Source organism: Dromaius novaehollandiae, chromosome 2 (genome assembly GCF_036370855.1).
Source record: "Dromaius novaehollandiae isolate bDroNov1 chromosome 2, bDroNov1.hap1, whole genome shotgun sequence".
Lineage (NCBI taxonomy): Eukaryota > Metazoa > Chordata > Aves > Casuariiformes > Dromaiidae > Dromaius > Dromaius novaehollandiae.
In genome coordinates, this window is record NC_088099.1 from 102,629,302 (window position 1) to 102,645,773 (window position 16,472).

The 16,472-nt window shown below is 42.3% G+C and overlaps 1 protein-coding gene across 5 annotated transcripts in view; it reads right to left on the reverse strand.

Annotated features, from left to right (window-relative positions):
- Positions 1-6,348: 6,348 nt before the first annotated feature.
- RREB1 (ras responsive element binding protein 1) overlaps positions 6,349-16,472 on the reverse strand; it is a 125,310-nt gene continuing 115,186 nt past the window's right edge. For all 5 annotated transcript variants that reach the window (XM_064507067.1, XM_064507068.1, XM_026114837.2 and 2 more), the window contains 2 exons: positions 13,123-13,869; positions 6,349-10,009 (listed from right to left, as the gene is read on the reverse strand). In XM_064507067.1, coding sequence (XP_064363137.1) covers positions 9,489-10,009; positions 13,123-13,869 — 1,268 coding nt within the window. In that variant the 3' untranslated portion in view covers positions 6,349-9,488. The remainder of the gene's footprint in view (positions 10,010-13,122; positions 13,870-16,472) is intronic.

Here is a 16,472-nt window from a genome sequence, read left to right on the forward strand (position 1 = left end):
CAGATGTTACTTATTTAAATCAACACTTAAATTTTGGTGCAATTTTAAGCTGGCCTCATTCTCTGTACAGTCAGATAACAGAAAATGCAAAGAAAGGTTAACACATATGATGCCAGAGCATTGTCTTCACTAGATGCTAGTTCTCACAGAGCTGAAAAACTAATGGGTGCTAAAAATAATTTTCTTTGGCCACCATGAAAGTTTAGAATGTGTACTGTAGCTAGAAATATTTTGTTAAAAATACTGTTTTGAACCCAGCCTGTGTATACAGGGTGCAGTGGTACACCTAGAGGTACATTTCCCATAAGAAGTATAGTGAGTAAATTTAAAGTGATTAATTAACCAAAAGCCGTTTCTGAATATTTGGACCTTATCTTTTCAAGTGCTGCATGTTACTTGATGCCTTTAACTTTTGATGACGTTGCTGGGACATGAGAGCACTCTGCTGCTCCCTGAACTGACTCATGAATGAGCCCATTGACTGCTTTAGTTACCCAAATGTAACTGAGCCCATTTCTGTGCCCATTCCTCATTTCAGGGGAGCAGCTACTAGTGCTGTGTACACACACACACACACACACACACACACACACACACACACACACACACACACACTCTCTCTCTCTCTCTCATCACTCTTGAGCATTCCTTTGAATACTTATTGCAAACAGCAGCATGTTTTGCCATTTCTTTTATCTCAGCTACTCTGATCACATGTTATAACAGAACCACAGCCTAGAGTTCTGGCTGACATTTTGTCCTAACCTTTGCACATTTTTTGCTAGTAATGTGGCCATATTCCATGTGTTGTTACAGGCTGAAAATTACTGTCTGAAAGTTAGCCCACAGCAAAGCTGGCCTTTACCACGTTAACCTCTGGTTCTAAGATTATGAAAATTGATTAAGCCTTTCATGATGAAAGGCCTTTTCTCCAGCAACCTTCTCTCTTTTTTTGCAGTGTCCTGTTCACGAACTACTTTAAAGCCCATTGCTGAAAGGCCCTAGAGAAGTTCAAATGATTTCACAGCAGCATATGCCAAATGCCCATCATACAGAATTTCCTCATAGATTACTGGCAAGAGGAGAATCTGGCAGAGCAGAAATAAACAGCAAACACAGCAAAGGAGAAAGCTATTTTCAGTTCTTACTACTCAAAAGATTGCTATAAGGCTTTCTACTGAATTACACTGTGGACTGCTCATAGATGTTGTGTCAATAGTACATGCCATTTTGCATGGTTATTAGTGAGATTTCCCTTCTCCCAAGTACTAGAAGCATTAAACTCCCAGTGAGGTTCTGGGGTCCAAAGAAGTCTTTCTACTTACAAGTATTTAAAACACAAAAGAAATCCTGCTTCCCTTGAATACATTTCTGAGGCAGAAGAAGACAGGGGACTTAAAGAACCAAAAATAGGAGGTAATACTAGAATTTTTGCAAAGCCTCAACAATGCTTCTCAAGTCCACCCATAGCAAAGACTCAATTTAGTTTTAGTTCTATGAGATGATTTAAGATGCATCCCAAAATGAAGGCATCTTGACCCCCTTACTAGGAATACCCAAAAGGCTTTCATTTCCCTGGGGAATTCAACTGATTTTTTTTTCCTCTACCAGGCACCCCACTAGCACTATGATATAAGTATACATATTACATGCTGCTTACCTGAGATAATCTGTGCAGCTAGAGCCAGTGACAGCAAGGCAGATATTCCTCTGGCACTGAGGCACCCCATTTTGCACAGTAACCCACCATCAACCTGTGTCTTCACTGTTGCCCTTAAGCAGAACAACTTTCCTGTACCCCTGGCCAGTATCCTTTCTCCCAGGTGTTTGCAGTTTCCCCAACTTCAGTCACCTCCCAAATCAGCTGCAGCTGCAGGAGCTTCCTTCCAAACTACAATACCAGAATGGGACCACCTGGCTCTTGGCAGATAGCCAGTCTCAGTGAACCTGCAGCTGAAGCAGGCAAAAGCTGTGATATGGGTTCCTTGGAGAAAATTCTACTTATACGAAGTGTTGAGGTTACATACACTAGACAGCAGTGCAGAGAGGAGTCAGAGTGAGCATCAAGGTCCTGCTCTGTAACTAGCAGGAAGCCCCTGTTACAGGAGCTCAGCTGTAAGAGCAGGTTCAGAGAAGGGTTGTTTTTCACAGCCTTTCAAGGCTGAGCTGCAGTGTCAAATTGTAGACTGTCTTCCTGAAAATAAAATAGTATGAGCATGAGGTAAGAGGGAGCACAGAGGAGAGTCCCTCTTTGCCCTCACAGGAAGAAGAATCTAGTTAAGTTCTTTGAAAAAACATCTTACTGGAAAAGTGGTTTCATAAACATCTTTTTACAGTAGTAACTCTAGGTGCTGCTTCAGTAGCGGGTAGATGAAGCACTGCTCTCCTTGTCGACATATCCTTTTCCCCTAGTCACTGCTTCAGAGATTGCATTTCCAAGGCAAAGCAGCCATGGAGGGCCATGCAAGCACACAGAAATACACCTGGACAAAGTGCAGTTGATGACTGAGCCGAAAGCAACAAGTAATTCTGCCCCACAACAGTCCTCTCTGTGCTCTGCTGCCACTGTCCTCTCATATGTCTTGATACTGCTCAGCATGTAGGAGAAATGCCTCCTGCTTGCTTAGTATAAATCAGAATATACCTTTCAGGACTGGTGTGTTTGAGTGTGTGTGTGTGTGTGGGGGGGGGGGGGCAGGAATCAAGTAATCTAAAATGACATTCCCAATGATACAGTTCTCAGCTAGGTACTAGGAAAGATGCCAGCTTGCCCACACTGAGAAAGCCTAGAGCTTCAGACTTGCTGGCAGAGCACAAGTCAATGCCTCTGCAGGAATTGTCTACGGACATGCTTTGGGCTCTAGAAGAGCCTGCATTAAAAAAACACCAGTGTCTTTTCCTGCCAGCATCCATACTTCAAAACCACAGGCACAGACTAAGACTGTACATCGTCAACAGAGCTGTTAGCTCAGGAATCCCAGCTGTGCTAAACCTGCTGTTATTTCAGGAATATTTCCACTTTCTATAATCCTGTGAGCCAACATGGCACATACAACCTGAGGATAAGGAAATACTGTGGTCTGCCATCAAATCTGCAGATGTCAGTGGTCACCAGTTTCCAGAGAGTGACAAAAATCTGCTTCAGCACATTTGTTTCCCTGCTTTCCTGTGTGTGCATGGGAAGACAGGAGCAAGGAGAGCACCGGGGCTCGCTGGGGTGAGGCTGGAGGCCAAACCCAAACTCAGAAATTTCAGAGCATGCTGAGGACCTGAAATTCAAAGGTGACCAAAGGGCAACATGACTTCAGGATATACACAGCCGGACAACCCATCATCTCCACAGGCCAGCTACAGCATGAGCACTAGACACAATTTAAGATGGAGGTACCTAGAAAAATAGTGTCATCCCACTCGCAGGTAAGATACCTGCCTTTTTTTTCTTCCCCCCTTCCCCAACCCTTGGACCATTCCTTTCAAAACACTCAGCTCTTCTGCTCTTTGTCACATGAGGGAGGTCTTCTCAGTCTCCAAAGGGTCAAAGCATGGCTCTTCCACTTCTCTTATTTTAAAAGAGGGAACAGGGTTGGAGAACAAAAGCAGCATTTTCTTTCCTGCCTCAGTTTCACTGCTGTAGCACAGGTGCAATGAGACTCCTGCGCAGATTATGACAATTACTACCAAGGAAAGGGATTGGAGAGGGAAAGCACTTTCCCCAGCTCCTAGGTAGGAGAGCTAAAATGACCTGGACCACCAGAAGATACTAGTCTCCACATTAGTTGCAGTTTTTACTCACTTTCTTCCTGATGTTGACTCCTAAGGGTGCCAAAGTTCTGGAAAATTCCAGTGTAGCCCATTTAGCCTCAGTCCAGTCGTTAGAGAAGTCTTGATTAACCAGTACAATGCTTCCTCCCATCCTTTTCTTTTCCTGCATTATCAGAGTGGATGACAGAAGATGGCGCCTCTTAGACTGTTTGACAGAAAGTGCCAGTTGTTCCAAGCTAGGGTCATGTGTGCCCTTTTGCTTGCTGAATCCACAGTTAGTCCAATTAACTGTTAGTCCTTGGAAATTCCAAAAGTGATGTTTTCTTTCACATGTTGCTTAAATCCCAATCTCTGCAGAAATACCTACAGGAAAAAGCATATGTGGAGGCTTTGGGAGCAGCGAGGAAAAGGTTCGGAGTAAAGTTTTGCCCCTTGCCTTCTTTACTAGTTGCATCTTGATGTGTCTAATTTTGTTTGAGAATGACATTTTTTAGTGAAACAGGGCAAAACACTATCATTTTAACAGCGTCAACGGCAAATCGGTTCTCATTGTGCTCACTGCCTGAAGGCCTATGTGTATGTACACACGCACAAACACGTTGGTGTATACACACCAATGCTGGGTATTTTGTGACAGCTGGATAATGGCAAATCAATACTTTTATTCCTTTCTCTTTACCAGTTTGAATTTCTGTATCAGTACATATGCTGAGACACACTCAGCCAGGTTCCCTATCCTGCTTTGGAATAGTAGGTTTCCACCCAGCCCTGGTATCTCGAAACAATGCTCCTGTTCCCACGTGCTACAGCTTTGTTCTTTAGACTTTGAGAAAGCCAACCTGCTGGTTCCTCTTCCAGCCAAGGCATCCTTGACCTTCTCTGCTAATGACAGTGGAAGATTTTGATCTTCCCTGAACCTTAGTGCTTTGGAGGGAGCATGTGGACTCCACATGTGAGAGTTAATTCCCCAGTGGGGTGGCTGTGCTGCTCTCTCCAGGCCAGTCATCGTTTTAAGGATTACCTTTAAAGGCTTCACCTTTAAGGTAAAAGCTGGAGAGCAAGGCAAGGAAGCAGCAACTTGGACAAAACAGATGGAGACCCCCCCGGCCCCCGTTGATACTTCCTTAAAGTTGGACATTTCAGGCCAGCTCTAGAAATCAGTGCCACAGGAGTGAGTGTGGGGAGGAGTGGAGGGAGGAGGAAGGAAAGGGATAAACCAGCAGGAAGCAAAGTTCAGTTGGCCAGCAGGACGTTACCCTGTGAAGCACAGAAAGAATAGGGCGATGCCCAACTCAGGGATGGTTAAAGTCAGTTAGATCAAGTTCAAAGGTAACTAGGAAGAGAAATGGGCTGGGCACACAAATTGCACCCTTCAGAGGCCAAGGACCAAGTGCTTGCAGGTCACCTATTTCATAGGTGATCACTTTCTAGCCACATAGGCTCAGCCCCTAAATTTTTATTTTATGCCTCACAACAGACCCCCACACCCTTTGAATGTGAGTTTTCCAACAGTCTTATAAACTTAGGAGGGGAGATTTCTAAGGCCAATGGGTAGGAGCAGGAAGAATGAGATCTGCCACTTTCCTCCCTCATAAATCTTATTTCCATCCTCTTACTACACCCAGATGTAGCTCAGAAGTCCTGCTTCATCAGATTTCTTTGCGTGGGGCAGAGCTGCCAAACTGACTGGTTCTCTTTTAACCTGCTCAGTGGTGAGGAATCAGCTCTTCACCAGAGAAGGTGATTGAGAGAGTCTCAGCCGCTGTCATTAAGATCCAAGAGGCTAGAAGCAGGAAAGCAGTAGTAGTTTAGACTCTTGGATACATCTATATGATTCTGAATTTGCTTCACTTCTCTACCAGAAAGAATCCCACGAGGACTTAAGAAGATGCAGATGCTCTAATGCTCTACAATTCCCTGGCATCTAGAACTGGATACGCAACTCAGATGATTCTTTGGCTCATCATCCTGTGAAATGCATTTTATTCAAAAGAAAGCATTTAAAATGCAACTAAGGCAGCTCCAACAAGCTAAAACAAAGATTTTCTTCTTTAGACACATGCATGTGGCTTTCGAATACATCCTGAAGATTTCACAGCCGTATACATTTATGCAAAAATAAAACTATAATGGCAGAAACCTACTTCCATTTATACAGAAAATGACTGATATATTGTTAATCACTGTAATGTGTCAAAACACAGACACTCACTTATGTGATCATGGGGCTACAATAAAAAAAAAAAAAAAAAAAAAAAAAAAAGACAACGAACTCTGACCTAACACCTGCACAGGAAAATCAGCACCAATGTACTTTTTTCTGTCTTCAGTTGCTGTTTTAAGAAACTGCAATTACAGAAAAGCACCATTTCAAAGGGTTTTGACTACTGGAAAATTGCATGGCAAACGGAACATGAACTTTCAAAGTGCTACAACTATAATTCAAACTCAGTCCAACTGAAGGAAAAGAAACAGTAATACTATTTACACAGATAAACTCTGGCTGGCATGTTGTCCTCTAATAGAAAAGTTTGAAAGCAAGTTACAACAAACCCACAAGAAGAGCCACGTCCATTTTGTAACCTATAATTTTTAAATATAACATTTTATTGCTTAGATGGTTTGATACAGAACAACTTTTACTTTTATTTTGAATTTGGAAGTACTGTACAACTGAATAAAAAGAGGAATAAAAGTACCAAAACAAATGTGTGATTCTCTGTTCATGTGGCATAAACCAGTCTTGTACACAATTCGTAGCAGCAGTTTAAGTTCCCTTTAGAAAAATATGAATTCTACACATATATTACTGTTTCCTGCATGGGATGAAATCACTAGGATTAAACTTCCTTCGTGGATAGAGAGAGGAGAGAAAGGAGACACACAGAGAAGAGAGAAAATTATGAATCATTCTGAAAATGGAATCAGACTGTCACATAGCCCTGAAAAGTTATTTCAGAATAGCCTCAAACAAGGTTCTTTTTTTTTTTTTGCGCTTTCACAGTCAAGTGCTTAATGTAGTGATTGAATTATCTCAATGTTTAGTCCATTGCAACTCAGGCAAAAGAATTTCAGAAGATCCTTTTTTGTTTGTTTTTTGTTTTTTGTAAAAGCCCTGAGAGAGGAAAAAATAAAAAGATTCAAACAAAAATTGTATAGAGACAAATTAGCTGAACATGCAAACTAAAGCCTAAGATTCACCCATAGTTTAAACACATTATAAATTTCACAGTTTAATATTGGGGGAGGAGGGGAAACAAAAAACCCAACAACAGCAACAGTTCTCAGTCAAACTCAACTAATAAAAATGTCAATAAAATGTGGCAAGACCTTATACTCTACTAGGATATAGATAAAGGCTAAATAAAGCTTTAAATCAATAGTGATTATTGCTAGCAGATGTCCCGGCAGGCTGCTGGGAATTAATTACTTGCTACATTGTTCTGCAGCATATAGTTTAGTAATGGCTTCTCCCCCACAGTATTGCGCAGTTTAGTGTGGAGAGTTGCAAAAAACAAAAACAAAAAACAACAAAACCCCAAAAATACCCAAAATAATAATAATTATAATTATAATTATAATAGTAATAACAATTTAAGGGATGTGTGAACTGGTTTTAATTAAGTAGAATGCACCTGGGTAGAGTTTTAAATGAATCATTGCTTCTGATTTATTCATCTATCTGGAGTTAACTTTGTTTCTGAACTGGTTCATACATCCCTATTAAAAAAAAAATAGAAATCACATATACCTCAACCATTTTTTCTTATTCTATTTGCAAGAATATTACTCAAGAACATTTTTCTTCTTTTGAATTCTGGACAGTTAGATTTCAGTCTCCAGAAATTTTTGGAGAATTTTATATATATATATAGATATATATAGATATATATTATATAATATAGAATGGGTTTGAGGCCCACTTCCTCCATGTCTGATGAAAGCAGGAAAAGCCGATCTGCAGGGGAAGGGAGGATCACAGTGCGGGCTGAGGGGGCTGAAGTGGTGGAATAGCACAGTGAGGCTCCGGCAATGCTAGTATGGCTCTGTCTGTCCCAGAGGTCATGACTGAAGGACAATTAACAAACAACAAAAACGACAACAAAAACAACGACAAAAAATGCTGAGCACTCCTAAAAATGCACAGCTACAGTAGGATACATTTTGCTTAAACCCCTTAAATATTGGTGGCTGGAGAGTCACCTGTTGCCGGCAACAGGAGCCATCTGGAGAAATGCCAACTCCCAGCATTAAAGGGGTTAAATTATTGATATGAAATTTAGACACACACCTCAAGTCTTCAAGCATCAACCCCAAAATCTCAGGAAGAATTTTTTTTAATTTATTTTATTTATTTTTAACATGTCTTATATCTGTAGTTTTATTACCAGTAGTATTTTCTTGCTCTAGAACATGACAGTAGCAAGATCACGGTAAGGCTTGCATTTCTTTCTTGCTTTCTTTCAACTGGAAGACTGAATAACTTTGCTCTTTAAGTAACACACGTTGCCACTGATGTGACTGCAACAAGATTAATATAGTACTTGCAGTGCCTTTCTTACGCACTCGGAGGGTCCTGCCATGACCCCTCTCGCACACTTCTTCTCCCAGGCCACCCCCCAACACGCGCGCACACACACACGCACACTCACCCACACGCACACCCCACCACGCGTGACATGTTCCCATGTACATGTGTGATGATAACTTGCTGGCCTCCATTTGACTCTCCGGTCAGAGGAAGGGGTCCACTTAAAGTACAGTAGAAGAGTTGCAACATAAGAAGAGGAGTTGGTGAAAGCTTAAGTCAAAAACATTTAAAGAGAGGATCCAAGCTGCATTATACATCTGCGTGGGCAAATATTGCCCATTGGTTTCTGCTGACTGCAGAGACAAGCAAACTGATGAATTTATAAAATAATAATAAAATAATAATAATAATATACTGAAGCAAATCAAACATATATAACAGCGGGTGTATAATTTCCATAGGTTACGTTGCTATGTAACTCTTCTCTGTATACACACTCAGTCCACAATGGCCAGAAAAAAAACCTTGTAGCTAGAACACCATTTTTAATGCTGAAAAGTGGAAACAAGTATGAGGTTGGAACTCTTCGTGTTTCCTGCTTTTGGCTTGAACCACTTTGAACACCTTCAACTGCCACGTTGTTCATGCCTGAAACAGACTTAATGCTCCACCATGTGGCAAACACAAGAACATCTACTGAGAAAAAATAAAAAATAAAAAAAGATCAACATCCCCTCTGCATTTCCTCTGACTATTTTGTATGAAATTCACATAATTTTCTTCCAGTTATTGGCTGTGGTATCCAAGGGCCTCCCACCCCACTGCCCCCATTTCCAGCTCAGAGAACAAACACAGCGACTATCACAGATATACAAGAACAAGCTCACACACACAATACAAAAGGTAACATTAATGCTTAAATGAAAAAGGTCCTCTCCAAATAATTCATTAAAATATTAAAAAAAAATCACTTTTGAAAAAATCTATGATACCAAAAGATCTAATAAAGTAGTAAGGCACTCAAATCAGTATATACTGTAGTCTCTTGCATTATTATACTGAAAGGCATATGGCACTGCATCCAGTCTGCCATACTCTCCCCACAGCTGTAAGGCTGCTCTTCCAAAAATCCAAAAACCTTGCTCAGCTGCTGGCTTTCGTTCGTGTGCTGGGCCGGGTCCAATCCGCGAGCAAGTCATTCAACCCCCAAGAGCTGAGGTGCACTGTCTGCAGAGGCAAGAATGTGATTCATGGGAGATTTTTTGTTGTGCATCTCCAGCAAGTCTGGAATGAAACCCGACGGTCTCTCGTGGTCGGAGCCACCCCGAGGGTCCTGGTCTTTCGCCAGCGGTTTCTGTGCATTCTTGCTGGGCTCCGAGAGGCCGGTGCCGGCCATTCGCCCGCTCGGTCTCTCTTCTCTGTTGAGAGAGTCCTTGGCTGTGCCAGCCAGGGACTCTTTTCGGCTTCTCGTGATAGACGAATGGCTACCAATGCCTGCAGCGGAATCGCACTCATTTTCTGAGATGGGGTTAGTGCCGCTGTGGCTAGACTCATTTTCGCTGTCTTCTCCACACCTTGACTGGGTCTCCTCCTTGTCGCTCTCCTTCCCGTGGTTTCGAGCATTTTTGACTTTCTGGTGAATGCGCTGGTGACGAACCAGGCTGTGTTTCAGAGTGAAGGTCCGTTCACAGGTTTGACATTTGTACGGTCTCTCACCTAGAAGAGAATTAAAATCCGAAGTCAGCCGTAAGATCATAAATGCACTACTCTCCCATTTCAAGCAGAGTAAGATGCTCTGCACTTTGGAAATTCAGTAGCTTTATCAAAATTGGGTGTCGCATTTATGTGAATTTTTTATCTCCATACTATCAAAACAGCTCACGGTATGCCAGGAAGTATACACAAAAATCCTGGGGCACAGATGAAAGAAAATCCAAGAACTAATTGTCTTGAGATTTCTACAAACCTGACACGACCCTACACTAAAGAGGGAGGAAGGCAGCAAGCCCCAGATGCTTGTTCGCATCCCACCTAGTTTAGTCAGCAAATTTTCCAGAAGAAGTTTGCAGTTTTCCTCTGCAGCTTAAAAGCATTTGCAAAACTAGCTGTCTGTGCTGCTACAGCGGCTTCGCTGGCAGCCCCCCAAGGGTGCTCCTCACCACCGCTCAGCTCCCGGCATGGAGAGAGAAACAGTTCGAAATGCAAGGATAATGACACTCTCCAGATACTTGGGGTCAACAGCATTGAAAAATCAAACCAAACAGCATATGAGAAAACATTTCTCTTTTTCTCTTACATGGCGACAGACAGGTAAGCAGGAAACGCACAAGCTACTTAATTAAGTAGAAGGGAAGCTGTGAAGAATTATCCTTGATACAGAAAAACGCCATCTTCTTGTGAAGCAGAGCGACCACGTCACAAAGTTTCAAAATGGAAACAAAGAGCCAGCTAGAGGACCTAGATTTGTCAGGCATCCATGGGACGAGGTAGGTGAAGTGACCAAGTGAAAAACATGCCTTGGGATTTTACATACAAAGCTGTTCGTGTTCTTCAGCCAGCTGATTTTTTACTTGGATTTCTGATAAGAACTACATGTGAAAGCACCTGAAAAGCTCCTTTAGGCCTGTTTGAGAAATGCTGCTCTCAGTACAAAATTCTTCCTCTTACTTTGCAATATTAAGCCGCAGAACAGCTGCAGCCATCCCATGCTGTAATCAACAGGTAGTTTGCTCTGATCTCAGAACGGCTTTTTGCACCTGAAATGCTTGAATACTTTCCTAAGCATTAGTTCATCGAAAAACAAAGCAACCACTGCCCCACAGACAAAACTCCCCCAACCTCCCATCCAAGCAAAGGATACACTTGGGCAATGCCCCACGGTGGCATATGCCAGTGCTGCCCTACTGCCCTGATGAACTGAAGATCCAATCCTGACTGTTTCATCTTGTGTTTCTGTTTGGAGCTATTAAAGATGGGTCAGTGGTGCAATTCCATCAAGATATCACCTTGTGCCAATGAACATACAGAACAAGACATTGGGGGCTAATTCCTCACTTACAATAATGCTTTGGACAGTAAAAAGGCCTTAACATTGGAATACACCTCTGCGCCAGGAGGTTTTTGTAGAGGCAGCCTTCACCTGTACACCACTCAGCTGCAAACAGCGCACGTCTGTGGCTTACCCCCAGCTGAGAAGGCGACACAAGAGCATTCCACAACCAATTTCTGGGGAGCAGCCTAGTCTGTGCGAAGGAAACACTTTTAACCTGATTTCCAGAGATGTCTTATACAGTCTCTGCCAGTGCACTTCAGCATACCCCAAACACTCCTTCTGAGGCAAGGTGTTCAAAAAACTTGCAACGGGTATCTTTGAAAAAACACGCTATGAATAAAAAATAAGCAATATTGCATTCAGACAGCATTTTGTCAATAAATGTGTCTGAATGAGTAGGAGGGAGAGAGGGAGGAGAGTCAACCCACAGTACTGAGACAAAATCCTCTGTTGAAAATGCTTTTAATTAAACAGTGGGGGTTGGTGGTATTTATGTTTCTTACATTTGAAGAAAGCACTAACTCAGGTTCCTATTCAACACCATTATATTCTTGGTTGAGACATCCTTCAGCATCAAACAAGAAAGAGAAACAAACAAAACCATACTGACAAGGCCTGCATATCTCACCATACAATGAAAACATTTAAAATGTGGTAGGGTAACCTCCAAAGGCACATAACAGTATCATTTGGGGGTAAAGCTCAATAGTTTAGATAGGTGAATCTTCCCAAGGCTTCTGAATTAGTACAAAAATAGGCACAAGAATGGGACCAGTACCTCGTTTTACTTGTGGCTCAGCTCAGGATTTGACTCCACAATGTCAGAAGCAAACAATTCAGTTTTGCACTTGAAAGGTCAACATTTATGAATCAGACGGGTAAAAAGTTTGATTAAGGCACTTTTTAAAACAGTCTTCGCTGTACTTATTAAACATCATCTTCATTACAGCAGAAAAATTTTGTACCCAAAGTTAATCACAAATATATCGTCTTCAGCAGAGAGCACCACCAAAAAACATGAAACATCGAAATGCACCACTTTTCCCATTTCACTTGCAGGTGACATGCATCATAGATGCATTGATAAGGACGAACAATTAATTCACCTTTGATCTGGCTCATGACTTCAGCTCCTTTGCTAAAAAATGAATTTCACGTAAAGCAATCTCACATATTTTAACTGCACAGTCAAGTCATTGAAACAGCATCTTACTATCTGTATTCTACCTTCTCTGCCCAAGTTTGAGTGAAGAGCAGGACACCAGTTGTAGCTTTGTCTTTCACTAAAGCAGCAGACCATGCAGCTCACCAGCACGTTACTAGCACCAGGCTTAGATAAGCAGACTAAAACAGGCTCTCTCCCTCTCAGCTTTCACTCAGTGAAAGTGCTATCATACATTGCCACGATTCTCCACTGCTCAACAAAATACTGGGAAGAGGTCAAGCCATGCACACATAACAAGAAGTGGATGAGAAACTGCACAGAACAACTGTATGGGCATCTCCATACTTTCCCTGACCTCCAAACTGTGCAGCAGGCACAGGAGAAAACCGTTTGGGAACTGAAGATATGATGGTGCTGACCATTCCTGCTCCCTCAATATGTTTTTTATGCAGCATGGAGGATCAGTGCAGAGAAGGCACCTTAAGGATACTCGTAGGACTGAAAAAATGTCTCCCACCTCAAGTGCTAGCAGCAGCTGTGCACCCACAGAGCAGATGCCTGTCTGGCAGCAGACCTGCTTGTATTCTGTTCTGCCCTGAATTCTCCTCTTACCTGTATGAGACCGCATGTGTCGCGTCAAATCTTGTAGAGACCAGAAACGCTTGGTGCACACGGTACAGACTTTCTTTCTTTTGTCCGCTTTTGCAGTACTCTTAGCCCCATCAGTCTTTGTTTTTTTGTCATCGCTGCTCCTCTCAGTGGACTTTCTTTCTGTGCCTTCCCCCTCAGAGATGCTTTCGCTCTCTTCATTCTCCTTTCCTGTTGCCTCACAGTCCACAGGAGACTCCACCACCTTCAAGTCCATCGGAGACTCTTCCTGGTCAAGACCAGAGTCCTGCATCGGGGGAGCACCTGCATCATCCTGGATGCTTTTGCTTTCATCCTCGCTGCTTCTTTCATCCTTTCTATCCTCACGAGTGTGGGCCTTTTTGTGACGGCTAAGAGTGCCAGCAAACTTGAAGGTTTTGCCACAAACATCACAGGCATGCTTCTTTTCAGTCTGAGAACTGCTGCTTGCACTCTGGTCACTCTCTGCCAGCTTGAAGTCCATTAATTTGCTGGCAAAATTGAGGTCAAGACTTCTATTACTTACAGAATCTTCCTCAGGGCCCTCTTCATACTCATCTGCTTTTTCTTCTGCATCCTCTTCTCCTGGAGGGGATTCAGCCTTGTGCTCCTCCTTGGGACTGCATTCACTCTCTGGTAGCTCTGTTACTTCCTCTGTCTGTTCCTTCTCACAGGAGGTCAGGTCCAACACTTCATTTGATGTAGCTAGTGTCTCTGCATCAGACTGGCTGTCTGCAAACAAACAGAGAGAAGCTTTCAGTGGGACACTCGCCACTAAGTCACAACAGTCAGCATGTCCCTCCTCAAGGCTTCACACAAGCTCACGGGCATTGCCTCTGATCAAGGTCCCCGTCTGTTTTGCTATCTATGGCCCAAGACAGTAACTTACAGTGAAAAGAGATCAAAACACCAGAGAACCCAATTAACAAGATCATTAAAAGTTTGTAATCATATGCCTTCTCTTCCAAAATACAGTTGCATTCTTGAGACAGATTCTTGAAGTGTACTATTATCACTTTCAGCAGAGAACACAAAATGCTGAGACACCAAAGATGATGAGTTGAGTTCACCAATATTAAAAATGCACTTTACCAAAGATACATGGATGTGTTATTTATAAACTCATGTACTGATACAGATGGAAGCAATATACATCCGTATATTAATAAAGCTGGCTTAGAAACTAAGTAGCCAGAAATATTTTTCAAAGAGAATGGAAAGGCCTCACGAAACAAACTGGTGCAATTAAAGGCTAAAAGTTATCACAGACAATAACACATAGCACAGTTAAAAAAAAAATCAGTCATATATCATATAAGCAGAAAAAAAATGCAGAAGTTTGTTCACATGTGGGCCACTGACACACACTATTTGATACCACATTGGAACCAAAACATAAGGCCACGGTGTGATAAATAACATCCCTCACTGTTTCACAATTCCTCCAACAAGCAGGCAAAAAATACCTGAGATGTCCACCTGAACGACCTCCTCCCTGCTCTTATCAGTTTGTTGCATTAACATTGCTGAAGGCAAACAAAGAGGCAGAGCTGTACCTCTTCCAAGTTCTATACAAATAGTGTACGTGTAAATAGGAAATAAGCTGGACTGGATCTAGAGGCTAAAGCTGACAACGAGGCATGGCATGTAACTGCATCCCCGGTGCCACTTTCCAGCAACCATTCCAGGACACGAGCTTAGCAAGTAGTGCTTTCTGAAAGTTGAACCTTTCCTTGCTTTAAGTCCTCTCCTCCACTCCCTTCTTGTCGACAGCACACAGCCAAAACGCTGCACAGCTAATCGGCATTTTTGCATTCATCTGCAAGCCCAGGAGCTGCTTAGTAACTATAGGGATTTAGAAATTCTAGTAGGACTGTTCAAGTTCTCCAGCCGACATAAACAGCACAACATGTGCTTGTCTCAGAACTGCCTAGGTTTCCTATTACAAGCCTTTCATAAGCAAGGAGTAATTACAGAAGATAAGGAGATAGTTCTCAACAACTTAGTAGTTTGAAACTTATTCTTACAGCATAACCTGCAATGGCCCCATCTCCTTGTACAAGTGATAATTCACGGCCATTAGAGAAATGTCAAAGCTAAGGAGTGTTTCCAGCAATTGTGTACAGCCCCTTAAAAGAGCCTAATCCTCACGACACTTTGTTAGGTGAAGGAAAGGAGGAAGAAAGGGGAAGTGACCTGTCCAAAAAAAAAAAAGAAAAAAAAAAAAAAAGACTCACCTTTTAATCAAAACAGATCAGTTTACAGAGACACTGAGTTACACAAAAGTTTTCCATAAAGTTCATTGCTCATCTAATTATCCACCCATTAAAGCATGTAACTGAGCCATAATCTGTGTGTAATGCTAGAGAATTTGAGGATGCAGGCATCTGAAAAGAGAGGTCACCTACAAGTGTCCTAACAATTTGCATTTGAATTCTGTATTTTGACACACTGCTGATCCGTTAGATATACTGAGGCAAAAATTAAAAGAAAGTTATTATAAACAAAAAGAGCTCCTTTTTAGAAATCAAGCTGAAATGCCAAAGCAAAATAATTAAGGGGAAGCATTGCTTTACAACTCAAAGAAACACAAGATAGGCACACATTAGAAGTGCGACTCGCAAAAAATGTGCTTGGTTACATGCAGGTAGCAGCATCTTGTGGCTGATGTTGTAGGCAGGGGAGCAAATTCAGAACCCCAAATCCAGGACATACCTAGATGGCTGAAACATTTAAAAAGGAAGCACTTCTTACGAATTATATCAGCCATTCATCTGCATTTGGGTCTCTGTTTCTGCTGATTTCATAACCCAGCCTAGCCTAGTGGCCAAGTCTATCTTAACGCTATCCCCTTTCTCAAGCTTAATAAAAGCAGTTATACTTGAGACCCCTAATATTTAAGCAATACAGTGCTGGATTTGCAAAGTATGAAAGAAACAACAAAAAAACAGCAATGAGAAGGAGCAGTAAGAATTATGGCATGTACATCACAGCCTGCCTTCTTCTTCTGCACATTTGGGGAGCAAGAAGAGCATGTCTCCGTCTCTCTAGAAACGCCTCATCTCTGCCCCAGAGTCTGGACGAAAAGAAGGATGAAATCATAGTCTACGTGACGCCACACTGCTCTCAAAAGGGTAACTTGCCCTTCCCTGGCCACCCATTGCTGCCCCAACTCTTGCCTGGCCCAAACATTCGCACATCTACACAGAAAACTGGATCTTTTTCACCCGAGTACAGATTTCTGTTGGACTGATGCGAACACAAAATCATGGCTTCATTTAGGGTATGGCAAGACAGGAGGCAAATGACAGGGCAGAGGAGTTTCCATCCCAGCA